The sequence below is a fragment of the Rhinolophus ferrumequinum genome, chromosome 18 (assembly GCF_004115265.2).
Source record: "Rhinolophus ferrumequinum isolate MPI-CBG mRhiFer1 chromosome 18, mRhiFer1_v1.p, whole genome shotgun sequence".
Classification (NCBI taxonomy): Eukaryota; Metazoa; Chordata; class Mammalia; order Chiroptera; family Rhinolophidae; genus Rhinolophus; species Rhinolophus ferrumequinum.
In genome coordinates this window covers 51,308,616-51,321,076 of record NC_046301.1, presented here as the reverse complement: position 1 = coordinate 51,321,076, position 12,461 = coordinate 51,308,616, and the positions used below count along the sequence as shown (strand labels likewise).

Here is a 12,461-nt window from a genome sequence, read left to right as displayed (position 1 = left end):
AGATTGGCAGGGAGCTAAATATGGGTATAACAGGAAATGCTAGCCCCGTCGGGCAGCTGGGAGGTCCTCTGATGGGGAAGAGCACTTTTAGTTGAGCGCTTGGACAGAGCATGGCTGCAAGGTGTTCCTGGCAGAAGGAAATACAAAGGCCCTGGGGCTGGAAATCTCTGGCTCGAGCAATCCAGAGAGAACCTGTGGGGCTAGAGCACAGCGAGAGACAGAGCCTCAGTAGGGGTGGTTCATGTTAGTGGGACCAGATTGTGGGAGGCCGTGTGGTACATATGGATATTTGGGCTCCTCATGGCAGCAGTAAACCCAGGAAGGAGGTGATGTCTGGGAGTGGATCTGTATAATACCAGCAGCTCCCCAGCTTCTGCATAGAGCTGGAGGGTGGCTGGGGGAGAGGATGCAGAAGAGTCTCAAGAGGAGGCAGGCAGCTAGAGTAGTTGGGTGAGAAGAGGTGGTGGCTTGGACCTCGGTGGTTGCTATGGAGATAAAGAGAAGCATGTGGGTTGGAGGCTGAGGGGACAGGCCGTGCTGATGGAATAAGGTAGAGTAAGGATGGGGGAAAATCGAGCAGCCACCCAAGTGTCCAGAGCCATTGAGACGGGGAGGCCAGGGGCAAGGTGAGGGTGCACGGGGAAAGGATCACCAGGGTCCCTTCCAGCTGGGCTGAGCAGTTCCAGTAGCCATTTCAAATGACAGTGAGGATATTCGCACATCATTGTGGTTAAGCCTAATCCCACTGATTTGTACACTTAAAAACTGGTTAAAATGGCAAATTTTATGTGGAATGTATATTTTACCACCACAAAAATAAAAAGGGAAAACCTTAAATGTACACCAACTCAAACTAAAGAAAATGAAAAATACAGTTCTTCAGTCACCTAGCCACATTGCAAGGGCTCTGTAACACCATGTGGCTGGGCGTGGTGCAGACAGCCTGTTTCTGTCATCGCAGAAAGTTCTACTGGGCAGGGCTGGCCTGCCTCCGCGTCTCATCTCTGTCCAGGTCTCATTTCCTGGCAATGTTCCCAGGAGTGGCCCTGAAACCCCAAGCCTGGCCCAGAATGACGACCAGGGGCCGGGATTGCCTTTCTGTTGAATCCTGACGCTCATGGAATCAGGCAGGGTCCTGCAGCAGAACCACTGAGAACAGACTATCCGAGAGTGTTGTCATGAAGGGACCCTTTGCAAAGGTGTGGACAGGGTTGGGTAACCGACGTGGATGAGACAGTATGGACGACAAGCAACAGTGTGGGAGCTGTTACCATACCCAGGCTGAAGGCTCACTTGGTGGAGCTGTGGCCTAGTGTTGGGGGACTCGGGGAAGGACAGTGCAGAGAGACACCTGACTTCTCGCTGCCCCTTCTTACCACCTCCTGCGAGTCCTGTCACCCCCCTCTCCCGCAGCCCTGGCTGACTCGAGCAGGGCAGGGTGAAGAATGGAGGGGCCAATAACCAGCCCCATTCGGCTCCAACTCACCTTCCCCATCACCCACAGGCCTCCATCAGGCCCTGGAAACATCCATCCCACTGACCACCACAACCCTCACCCCAAACTCTCCCCAGGAGAAGAGACCCCGGCCAGCCAGAAAACAAAAGCAGCCCCAGTTAACTAAACTAAAAGGGGACTCACTGGCAGGATCTTGGGAAGTCTGCAGAACGTACAGGAAAGATGGAGAGCCATGCCTGTGGCCTCCTCAGGGAGGGCTGCTCCTGCCCTGCTAGACTCCTCTCCAATGCGAAATGCAGGGAAAGAATGCCAAGGCTGAACCCCTGGGGCAGGGAAGGGGAGAGGACCCAGAGACAGTGCCCTGAGACGGTCCCCAATGGTGCAGAGCTCTGTGCCCAAAAGAAAGGGAGATGGAAGCCAGGTGGCTACAAAATTAACAAATGTCCTCTTCCATTTCACATGAGGCACATGGGGCTGGAGGGGGCAATGACCCACAGGGACACCCTAGTTCCAAGTGTGACGTGGGCTGGGCAACAGAGGTGCTGTCCTTCCAGCTGGCAGCTGGTTCACACACCTCGAGCCACGGGAAGTTCACAGAGCTTCCCCATCTCACAAAGGGACTGGTTGGTAGAAGTCATGGCCACTCTCCCAAGGGCCGATGGGAAGACGAACAGAAGCAGACTTGGTCCAAGACATCTTTTATGTACATGGTTTATTCCTCCCAACCCCCATGCTGCAATCCCAGCCGCAGCATGTAGCTGCCCACTGCCTCTTCCCACAGGGGCCTCCTCTCACGGGGCTGGATCTCCAGAGGTGGGGTGGGGAAAAAGAGGAGAGCCTGAGCACAAGGCAGCTCCCCTGCAGCCTCAGCCCTCTCCCAGAGGGAAGCGAAGAGGAAAGAGCAAGGCGGCACAGAACTGGGGTTCAAATACTCAAGAAGCTACACGATAGAAGACAAAAAGTAGCACGCTCCAGGGAAAGAGGGGCCAGGGAGGAACCAAGGTCAGATCCTGCCCCCCAGTGGGGGGCACGGTGACCCCAGGACCCAGAGGGTTGAGAGATGGAACCAGGGAGAGAGAAGAATTTGGGGGTGCAGGGGCCCAAGGATGGTCCCACCCTGGCCTGGACCCCTGGGTGCAGGGAAATGAGGATAGAGGAGCCCTTGCGCTTGGCAGTGCTCGGGTGGACAGACGCCTACAGCTTGGTCAGGTCCAGCTTCAGCATGTAGGGTGGGGGGCTGTCCCCAAAGGTGTGGGACGGGGGAGGGTACACCGACCAGTCTGGCTCTACCATGAAGCCCTTGTGTTGCTCCAGGGTCAGGGGCTGCAAGGGAGGTGTAGGGAGGGCAGGTTACTGAGCCCCCACCCTGCAAGGCTCCTTCACATCCCTGATCTCAGGTCACCCCAACTAAGGGGGGCCTTCTTGCCCACTACACAAGGGAGTGAAGAAACTTGCCCAAGGTCACACAGCAAGTCAGGGGGCCTTGCCTCCATGGAGAGGGGATAGCCCCATCTAGAAAAAGGGAGCAGCTCTCCCCAACCCCTCCTCCAGGCCTGCCCACTGGCCCAGCCCACCTGGAACTTGAGATGCTGGCCAGGCGCAGTCACCAGGGTGGAGCAGCTCAGCCACAGCATCACCAGCACGGAGAGGAAAAGGCAGCAGGCCAGGATCCAGCGAGGAAGCCCCGAGCGCCTGCCCAACGCGATATGCACGTTCAGCAACCTAGTGGGGTCTGCGATACCCTCCTCTCCGCCCCAGCCCCACCCCCAGGGTCCTGCCACCCACCGAGACATGCAACTGAGGAAGTCATTGTCCTGCAGCTCATCAGACTCCACCTTGGCCTTGCTGCTGGTCTTCACTCGGATCTTGGCCTTCCGCACCTTGTCCAAGGGGCCTAGAGGGTCTGAGACACAGGTTGTTCTACAGTGGCCACCAAGCCTTCCGCGAGAGGCCACAGCAGCCATGGAGAGGAGAAAGGAGGCCAAGACCTGGGACAATGGGGCATTGAGTCCTGGAACAGATCAGAACCCTGGGAGATGGACCAAGGAACCCTGGGAGATGGATCACGGAACCCTGGGAGATGGATCATGGAACCCTGGGAGAGGGACCACAGAACCCTGGAAACGGACCAAGGAACCCTGGGAGATGAATCATGGAACCCTGGGAGATGGACCATGGAACCCTGGAAATGGACCAAGGAACCGTGGGAGATGGACCACAGAACCCTGGGAGATGGACCATGGAACCCTGGGAGATGGACCATGGAACCCTGGGAGAGGGACCACAGAACCCTGGAAATGGACCAAGGAACCCTGGGAGATGGATCATGGAACCCTAGGAGCCAGACCACGAACTTCCAGGAGTTGAGACAGAAATCCCAATCCTAGAGCGTTCATTTGCCAGGAGGACTCCTTATGGCAGTGGAACTACCTGTGAAAGGAACACGGGTCTAAGCCCAGACCTTACCCACGTGCACCTCCAAGGCCTCAGGATGGGATCCCCGCCAAATCACCTCCACTCGCTGCAGACGGGCCCCCTCGTGCCCCAGGCTCTCTATCACAGGCTGGGTCTGGGCCGAGAACAAGACAGCACAGGGAAGCCCTTTAGAAAGGCACCACCTTGGCCCTGGGAAGCACCACTCTGTGCCCCACATGAGCTACATTGTCCCATGCCCAGCTGGCACCTAGTTCTGCTGGATGCAGGAAGGGCAATCGCCTGTGGAGCTGTGGGCTATGACATCAGGGATGCTGTTCCCTGCAGTTGTGGGCCCCGCAATTTGTCTTGACCCCAACCTCCAGCCTCTGAAGTAAGAATATGATTCAGGCCAAGACAACAGAATCACAGGGATTGGCAGAGTGGTGGTCACGTGACTCAGACAGGGCCAATCAGAGTAAATCCCAGCTTAGTTAAAACTCCAGAGAAGTTGTACTTTTAGAGCCTTAGGCATCCACCCTGCTATCAGAAGGAAACTGCTTGCCTGGGAAAAAAGCCACCACAAAGAAAGCAGAATCAGGGGTAGAGTGAGACACTGAACCCCTGGATCCAGCTGTGTCTGCAGCTTACTTGATCACCTGTGGACTTTGCATCCCATGAGCCAAGAATGAATGTATCCCACTTTCTTACCCTGATCACCCACCCACCACTCTGGTGTGGCCCCTGCCAGACCCCTCACCTGGAACACCACCACCTTCCCATTGTCAGTCTGCAGGTAGTATGTCCAAGTGGAGGAGACGAAGCCCTGGGCCGAGTTGACAAGGTCATTGCAGAGGGTAGAGAACAAGTCCAGAAGCGAGAGAGCCCCACTTGGAGCTTCCAGGACCTTTCTCTGCCGAGGGGAAGCCCAAGGCATGGAATGTGACTAACGTAGGACATTGACTGATGGCAGGGGAGCTGGGTGAGTCCACTGTGATCAGAATTCCCTAAGTGGTTTGGGGCAACAGAGCTTCATACGAGGAACACAGACCTCAGCACCGCATTTGGCTGGCTCTGTGCCCTCGGGGAAGTGGATTGCCCTCTCTGAGCCCTAAAATGGGAATGATTCTCTTCCCTCATGGGGTTGCTATGAGATTTCAACTAGAAAATAGCACAGCACAAGTGCCTAACATATATTAGCTGCTGTTATTAAAAATTTCGCCATCATTGTTCTTCTTCTTTTGATGGCATCAGGAGAGAACTCAGAATAGGAAGGAATGATTGTGGCTGTATGTTTTTAAGAACAATGAAAGCCTGGAAAGGGTGGAGGAAAATGGGGGAAGAGGGGAAAGGGATTTCTGGGGAATCCTAGCCCATGGGTCTCTTGCTGTGATTAATTATTTCCTATGCCTCGGTTTCCCCTGATGCAGCATTACCTGGACTCACTCACGACTATGACAGGTGAGTAGTTATTATTTCTCCCCAGTTTGGCGGGGAGAGGGACAATATGTGTATGCTTGGGAGGTTGCTCTTCTCTGAACCTTCGTTCTGAGCCCCCCAGTTGACAGTGGCCACCTGTTCATTACAAGGAAAGTGCTTAGACCAGCACCTGGCATGCAGCAGATGCTCAATAAAGTCAGCTCTGGCACCACTGAAGATGAGTGAGGTGAGGATTGGTCGTAAGTCCTGGTGGCACTGGCTTCAGATGCACAGTCCTAACTGTGTGATCTTGGGCAACTGCTTTGTGGGCATGACACAGGGGTGACACACTGCCCCTGGTGCCTCCAGGCAGCATGAGAAATTTGGGACAGGCTGAGGTCAGACCCGGACCAGGAGAAATGCTTGCTAAACAATAGCTGTTTTCTGTTATTTACTTTTTGCAAGGTGGCAGGGTGGGGTGGGGTAACTTCCCATCTCACTGAGATGACAACTAAGGCTTGAGAAGTGACATGCTCAATTGAGGACACCCAGTAGGCCCAGAATAGAACAGAGAGCCTGGAAGACTCTGGATATTCCTGCAGATTTGGGGGAGGGGGATTGAAAGGAGGGGATAGGAGCCCAGGGCCACAGGTGGGAGGGAGCCCACCTTCTGCTCAGACTCCGGCTCAGGGTTCTGGCTCCAGCAGCCCTCACTGCAGGCCTGCTGCTCCGTCTCCTTCATGTAGGCCTCCACGCAGGCTGCAGGGGCAGGAGGAAGTCACTAGGGGCAGCCCTTCCCAGGCCACCTCTCCCCAACCAGGCCCACCTGGCCAGCACTCACCTGCTTCACACTCAGCCTGTGTGGCATTGGGTTTGGAGCTCCTGGCCACAAACCGACAGATGGAGAAGAGGCGGCAGCCTCGCTCACAAGCACTGATGAAGACCGCCCTGTCATACTCATTCTGGGATTTGGAGGAGTCGGCCTGCTTGAGCTCCTCCTGGGAGGGGGGACAAGGGGCTCAGACCAGGGAGAGGGGCAGGAGGAGATGGGCACTGAAAGCACTCAGGAGAGGAGGTAGAAGATTTGGTTCCCCTCCCCCACATCTAGGAAGATTGGGAGGAGGCTAAGAATATTAGTGGCCGCTCAGCTCTGAGAACAGAGGACTTAAGAAGGGGGTTGAACGATGGAGGATGCTGGTTTGGGCGATGGTTAGAAAACTGGGCAAGACAGAGGGAAATGGGCTTCCTAAGTCTCCAGGGAGGAGGAAGGAGATTGAGGGGAATTCTCAGGCCTGAGGAAGGAGGGGGCACTCAGAGGAGGCTTGTCACCTTTCAGGCCTGGGAAAATTGGGATCTAGCTGGGGGCGAGGGGGTTCGGATAAGAGTGGGGGCTGGTAGCTGGGAGGGTGTAAGGAGAAGGATGTGGAAACTGCTTGGGTGGGGGGAGGAGGATGGGAACGTCAGGCCTGAGGGAGGTGGGGGTTGGGCACCCCACCGCTCTTGCGCAGCAGAGTGTAGCCAGAGCCCGCCAGGTGGCATTAGGGTCCTCAGTCCTCACCCCACTCCAAGCTTGGAGCGACCCCCCAAGCCCCGTATTCATCGGAGGACCCGCACCCTAACATCCTCTCCCACCGCAGGGACCACTAGCCCATCCCCCATGGGAGGAACATCCCCATCCCCATCGGAGGCACCCAAACGCCCGTGCTTGCCGCCAGCGAAAGGACCCCCAGCCCTTTGCCCATCAGAAGGACCCATCGCCATGGGAAAAACACTCCCCATTTCCGACCCCTTCCCCCTCCTAGGAACCCTTGTCTCCCGCTCCCAACCGAGGGACCCGCATCCTCAACCCGTCTTCGGCTGGCGCCGCATGCGCGTCACCTGCGAAGGCTGCGGGCTAGGGTAGCGGTCACGGCACCGCAGCTGGCAGCTCTGCGTGTCCCCGAGCTGTGGGGCGAAGGGGTCGCGAACGGGAGGCGCGGGCGTGCCGGGCGGAGGCTGCAGCATCAGCAGAAGGAACGGCAGCAGAGCCACGGGAGCCATAGCCGGGCGGGACGCGAGGGGAGCGGGACGCCGGCTCCCGCAAGCGCCGAGGATGCGGCGGTAGAGAGGACCAGACCGCTGACGTCACCCGAGCGAGGCAGCCTGGGAAGGAGGGGGCGGGGGATGCGGCGAAAGGGCGGGGCAGCGGCGCTGCGGCACTGTCTGGGTGCCGGCAGGTGGATGGCAGTCCCCGCCGTCAGTCTTATCTCGGGAGTGCCCTGACACCTCCCTTGTATCCACTGGCGAGGGGCTAGCAGCCTGAGCTAGGGGCCAAAAGGAAATAGTGATGAGATGGGAGGGGCGGTCTATTCGCCAGGGTATCAGGGAGGGCCTCCCGCTGAAGGCTGCGTTTGAGCTGGCCATACCGGAGGGCAATCGAGGCGGAAAGAATAGCGAGGGCCCTGAGGCGGGGAGAAGGTTGTGCGAAAGGAGGTGGGAGGGCGGTGAGGCTGGAGCCCAGCCAGACGGTGGAGATAAGAGGGTCGGGAAGATCGCAGGGCTGGGTCAGCCAAAGCCTTAGGAAGGTCTCTAGCATCTCCTTTGATACCCAAATGGGGGGGGGCGGTAACTTGTGTGCAGTTTGCCACCTTTAAGAAGCTCTCCCAGCCGCTCCAGGGCTCCCCCAGCCTCGCCTCTCTCTGGCCCGACCCTAATCCACATACCTGGGGGATCAGGCCCTTGCTCCCCCCGACTGAGTGGAGCTGAGTGAGAGGGGGCATAGAGGTACAGCAGGAGTGGTGGATGCTGCTAAAATGTCTAATTCTCATGGGAGAACTTGGGACAAACGGACACGTCTGGTTTCCATAACTGCCACTCCCCCAAGGTGACAGATTGTGGCCCCGTGAATCGCGGGTTAGGAGGTCACCCGAGCCTCTTCTGTCAGGCATGGGAGTGGGGGCGCCCTTCTAAACCTGGGTCACCTGCAAATATGACCCCTCTCCCTGGTGTGGCCCGCACAGGTGTCTGCGGAGGCCACACTGCTGCCCGTGCGTCTTCAGTCTACGCTCCGCCCCTGCAGACGGGGCGGCAGCTACTAGGGGTCGGCGGGTCAGAGGGCGCCGCAGGTTCCGGCCGGGGAGGAGGGGAAGGCGTGGGGGGGTGGCTGGCGCACCCCTCCCTACCCGGGCCGGCTGCAGCGCTTTCATCTCCGCGGCCTCAGCCGGCCCCCACGTGGCTTAATCAGGCGCGGCTGTGCCTGGCGGACCCCGAACATCTGGATCCCGACGCGCCCCTCCCCCGCCCCGCCCCTCCCAGGCTAAGCCACGGCGACCCTGCGGCGGGGGCCTTCAGCCAAGGTTTGCACGAGTGCGGGGAAACCCCGCGTCTAACCCACCGCGCGACAGGCCCCTGCCTCGGGAAACAGCCTTTGGTTACGACCAGTACTGTCCCCCATTTCACAGGTGGGAAACCTAGGCCCCAAGACCCCTGGCAAGAGCTAGGATTCAAGCCTACACGTGTCAGTTCCAGAGCCCCACGCGCTTAAGCCTTCCACAATTATCGTCCTGCATTCATCCCAAACAAAACACATCCCAGGCATTTTCTTGCAAAAACCCTATAAGGAAGTACTGGTGGCATTTTCCCATTTACTATGAAGAAACTGAGGCTCCTGGTAGCCAAGAGGGTCCGTCCAGGTGACAAGCGTGAGAAGCAAAGAGGCAGGAAAACTGCAGGGGGATGGGCGTCGGGCATAAGAGGCGTCGCTTAGAGCGCAACTGGAAGTAAGGACACCCCCAGTCCTTCTGCAGAGGGTAAACTGAGGCAGGAGGGCTTGGACCGCTGGCTTAGGTCTCCGGAGAGAAGGAATGAGAGAGTTTGATTGCCTCCCACCCACCCCCCTTTCCGCTTCACTAGGTGGCTGGGGGCGGGAGCGGAAGGAGGACTTGACCCCGGCCCCCCAGGTGAGCCCCCGCGCCCCTCCTGCGGTTCCCGAGGGAGCAGGTCCAGGTGAGGGGCGGGAGGGCCGGCGGGCGGCCAGGGTCGGGTTTCAGGAAATCCGCCGACATTCCTTCGGGGCTTAAGAGGGAAAGTTAACTCGGCGCCGCCCCTCGCCCCCCCCCACTTCCTACCCCCCGGGGCGGCCCGGCCGGGGGCGGCAGGCGGGGGCCCTGTGGCCGGCCAGGGCGTGAATCAGCCGCCGGCTCTGCGTCCGAGAAGGGGCAGCCGAGGTCAGAGCGGGTATCGGACAAACGCCCTTTGTCCCCTGCCGCCCTCACCACGACCCCGCTGACCCCCATCCCCAAGCCGGGTACAGGCTGGGAAGAAGGCACGGCCCAGTGGCGCCGGCGCTTGCGCCGGTTGGGAGGGAGGGAAAAGAGGCACAGCTGTCTGCCCCCCCAAATGCCAGCGCTTCCTGGACCCCAGACATCGAGGTTCTCCAGGGTGCAGAGGGTGGGGAACCTAGGCCTCCATGGCTCAGAGCACACTGACGGTGATCTGGATTTAAGCAGCTCTGTGCTTCTGGGACTCCCACCTCCAATGCCTGTAACCCAGGCATCCCAGCTCCCCAGACTCAGCCTCCCCTGTGGAAATGATAAGGCCCCACCCACCATCTTGTACACACAGGTCCTGAACCTATTTCTGCCTCTCCAACCCTGGGGCCAGGTCCAGAACATCACTGTTGCCGATTCCTGGGAATACTGGCCAGGAACACAAGGCAGCTAATTTCATACTGAGCCTTGAGCACCAGGATCGCACATGGGAGAGGCAGCCCTGTGCCCTCCTCATTCCCAATGGTTCTGGGGCCTTTTGGGGCCCTGAAAGTGCTGTAACCACGGCCTCCTCCCACTGCCCCCTCAGTGCACTGGAATGACGCTTGGAGCTGGAGCTGGAGGATCACTCCCAACCTAATCCTTATGTGCAGAGGGTGCAAGACTACAGAGGAGCCCTTCTCCCAGCCCATGTGGGGCCCTCCTTCAATCTGCCCCCTCAATACATTCCCAGCTGCCTTCAAGGACTTGGGTCAATATTTGCTAGAAGTTCCATCAATGCTGGTCCTCTTCCTGTGCAAAGAGGTGGTGTGACTGGGGAAAAAGGGGTTAAGCCACAGCGGTACCAAGGGCAAGGAAGGGTGTCAGGTATCTCCTTAAAAGTCAAAGGTATGGGGTCAAGGTCACCCAGAGAACAGAGAGCACACTCCAGGGGTGGCTGGACAGAACCAGGAAATCCAAAGGATCCAGACGTACTCTTTTACAAGTAAGGACCAGAGATTGGTTAGCTACTGGATAGGTCACACAGCATGCCAGGGGCATAGGCTTGGCAGCATGATTCGCTGGGACTGAGTTTTCCTGCTGCTTGGAGGGATTGAGAATTCTATCTTTTCATTTTGCAAATGTTCACTGAACGCTTCTCCCGCCACCCTTGCTTAGCCCACTGTGGGGTCCTCATGGCTTTCAGGGTGTTCACAGTCTAAAGGAAATAAGTCGCTGGAGAAAGATGTTTGAAGAGCTGTATTACAAAGACCATTTCAAAAGGGAAAGGGGATAGAGAGTGCCTGGGAAAGGTAGGGGGCCCCTCTGAGAATATGACCTGTGACCTGATGGAAGAGAAGGCGCTAACTAGAGGAAGATTTGGGGGCACTGCATCCGTGCAGTGGGAACAGCAAATGTAGAAAGAACCTGCTTGGTTGGTGTGTTTGGGAAAACGGGGCTGGAGTGGAGTGAAGGAGAGGAAGGGGAAGAAGAGGGTGGAGAAGAGGAGGGGAGAAGTGTGGCAGGGCAGAGGAGACCAGCTTCACTTCTTTTAAAAGAAGTTTAGTCCCTCTCTGCCTGTTGTGCAGAAAGGGGCAAGAGGATTACGGGGCAGCCTGGGAGGAGGCCGGTTGGCACCCCAGAGGGAGGTGGTGGGACCTGGACCCTAATGGGGTGGGGAGAAGGGGTCAGAATAGCAGGATGGGGCTGTGTTTTGGAATCAGAGCCAACAGGATTTGCTGATGGATGTGACATGGGGGATGTGCAAGGAGAGAGTTGTCACGCACGCCTCCAGGTCTCTGGTCTGAGCACCTGGGTGGATGGGGGAGCGTTTTGCCAAGATCTGGAGATGACTGGGGGAGGAACAGAGATTGGGGGGAAATATCAAGATTTTGCTCCAGAAGGCTGAGTGAAATCCTCTAAGGAGGGAGTCAAATGTTGAAGGGCAGGGTTTGTGGGGAGCCGGGGTGGTACATATCCGGGATACAATTCCAGCCAAGAACTGCCACCTGCACTTCACCCTCTGGACCACCTGGCAGCTGAGACTATGACCCCATTTTTCAAAAGTGGCAAACTGAGGCCTCTGATCCAAAAGCATATGCTCCCAGTGCTCAGCACTGTGCTAAGCGCTTAGACTGTGGAATCTGCTGCTGCATCTCATCTTCCCACAGGAACCCGTAAACTGGCTGGGAGTTGCCCACTGTGCAGAGGGGAAACTGAGGCAGAGGCCTGGCTGGCCCCAGTAAAGGGCAGTGAACCCTAAACGGCTTTAAGCCGCCCCCCCAACCCATCCAAAGTCCAGATTGGGGAGTTGCGCATAGCCCCCAGTACCCCATCCTCCAATCCTCCTAAAGGGTCTGAGTAGCAGGGGCGGAAGGCAGCTTTGAGCAAACAAGGTGGGGCTCCTGAGACTCCCTCAGACATTTTTACCCACCTTGGTTGGTTAGGGACATGAATGACGGGTCCGAGCTTCTAAGGGAACCCCTAGAAGCTCCGGAGAGTTAGAGACCTTCCCCTGTCAAGGCACGCGGCTGGGGGCGGGGCTTCGACTCAAACCGCGGGCCGGGCGGGAACTCTCATTTCAGGCACCCCTCCACCGCGGCCTTGGAGGCCAGGAACCCTTTTATCTTGGGCGCACGGATCGGCTAGGAACAGGGAGGAGGGAGATGAGGCGTCCGGGCTGGAAGGGGGTCCCAAAACCCGAGCAATGGCCAAAAATAATAACACGGAGAAGGGTCCCTGCGCAAAAATAGTAAGACGAACTATGCGTCGCTGCCGGCTGCCGGCGTTGGTTACCTGGAGTCCGCGGGCGGCGGCCGCCGAAGCGATTACTCACTGCGTGGCGCACCCCACCCGCGGGCCGCTGAGCGGATTTTTCCGTGGGGGGTGTCAGTGAGTCCGGGGGGGGCTCTTTCACGCTCTCGTTCTGGGCATCTCTCCTGCCCACC

At 58.0% G+C, this 12,461-nt stretch overlaps 1 protein-coding gene across 3 annotated transcripts; it reads right to left on the bottom strand.

Annotated features, from left to right (window-relative positions):
- Positions 1-2,151: 2,151 nt before the first annotated feature.
- On the bottom strand, positions 2,152-7,428 carry TMEM59L (transmembrane protein 59 like). Of its 3 annotated transcripts, none has more exons than XM_033135320.1 (8): positions 7,166-7,428; positions 6,129-6,285; positions 5,955-6,046; positions 4,629-4,781; positions 3,923-4,025; positions 3,242-3,359; positions 3,031-3,148; positions 2,152-2,779 (listed from the first exon to the last, which is right to left on the bottom strand). In XM_033135320.1, the coding sequence occupies exons 1-8, from the start codon at positions 7,325-7,327 to the stop codon at positions 2,651-2,653; spliced, it is 1,032 nt and encodes a 343-aa protein (XP_032991211.1). In that variant the 5' UTR covers positions 7,328-7,428; the 3' UTR covers positions 2,152-2,650. The 3 variants fall into 3 exon arrangements, with proteins under 3 accessions (XP_032991211.1, XP_032991213.1, XP_032991214.1); XM_033135322.1 differs by having other exon boundaries at positions 4,629-4,694; XM_033135323.1 differs by lacking the exon at positions 4,629-4,781.
- Positions 7,429-12,461: the final 5,033 nt, after the last annotated feature.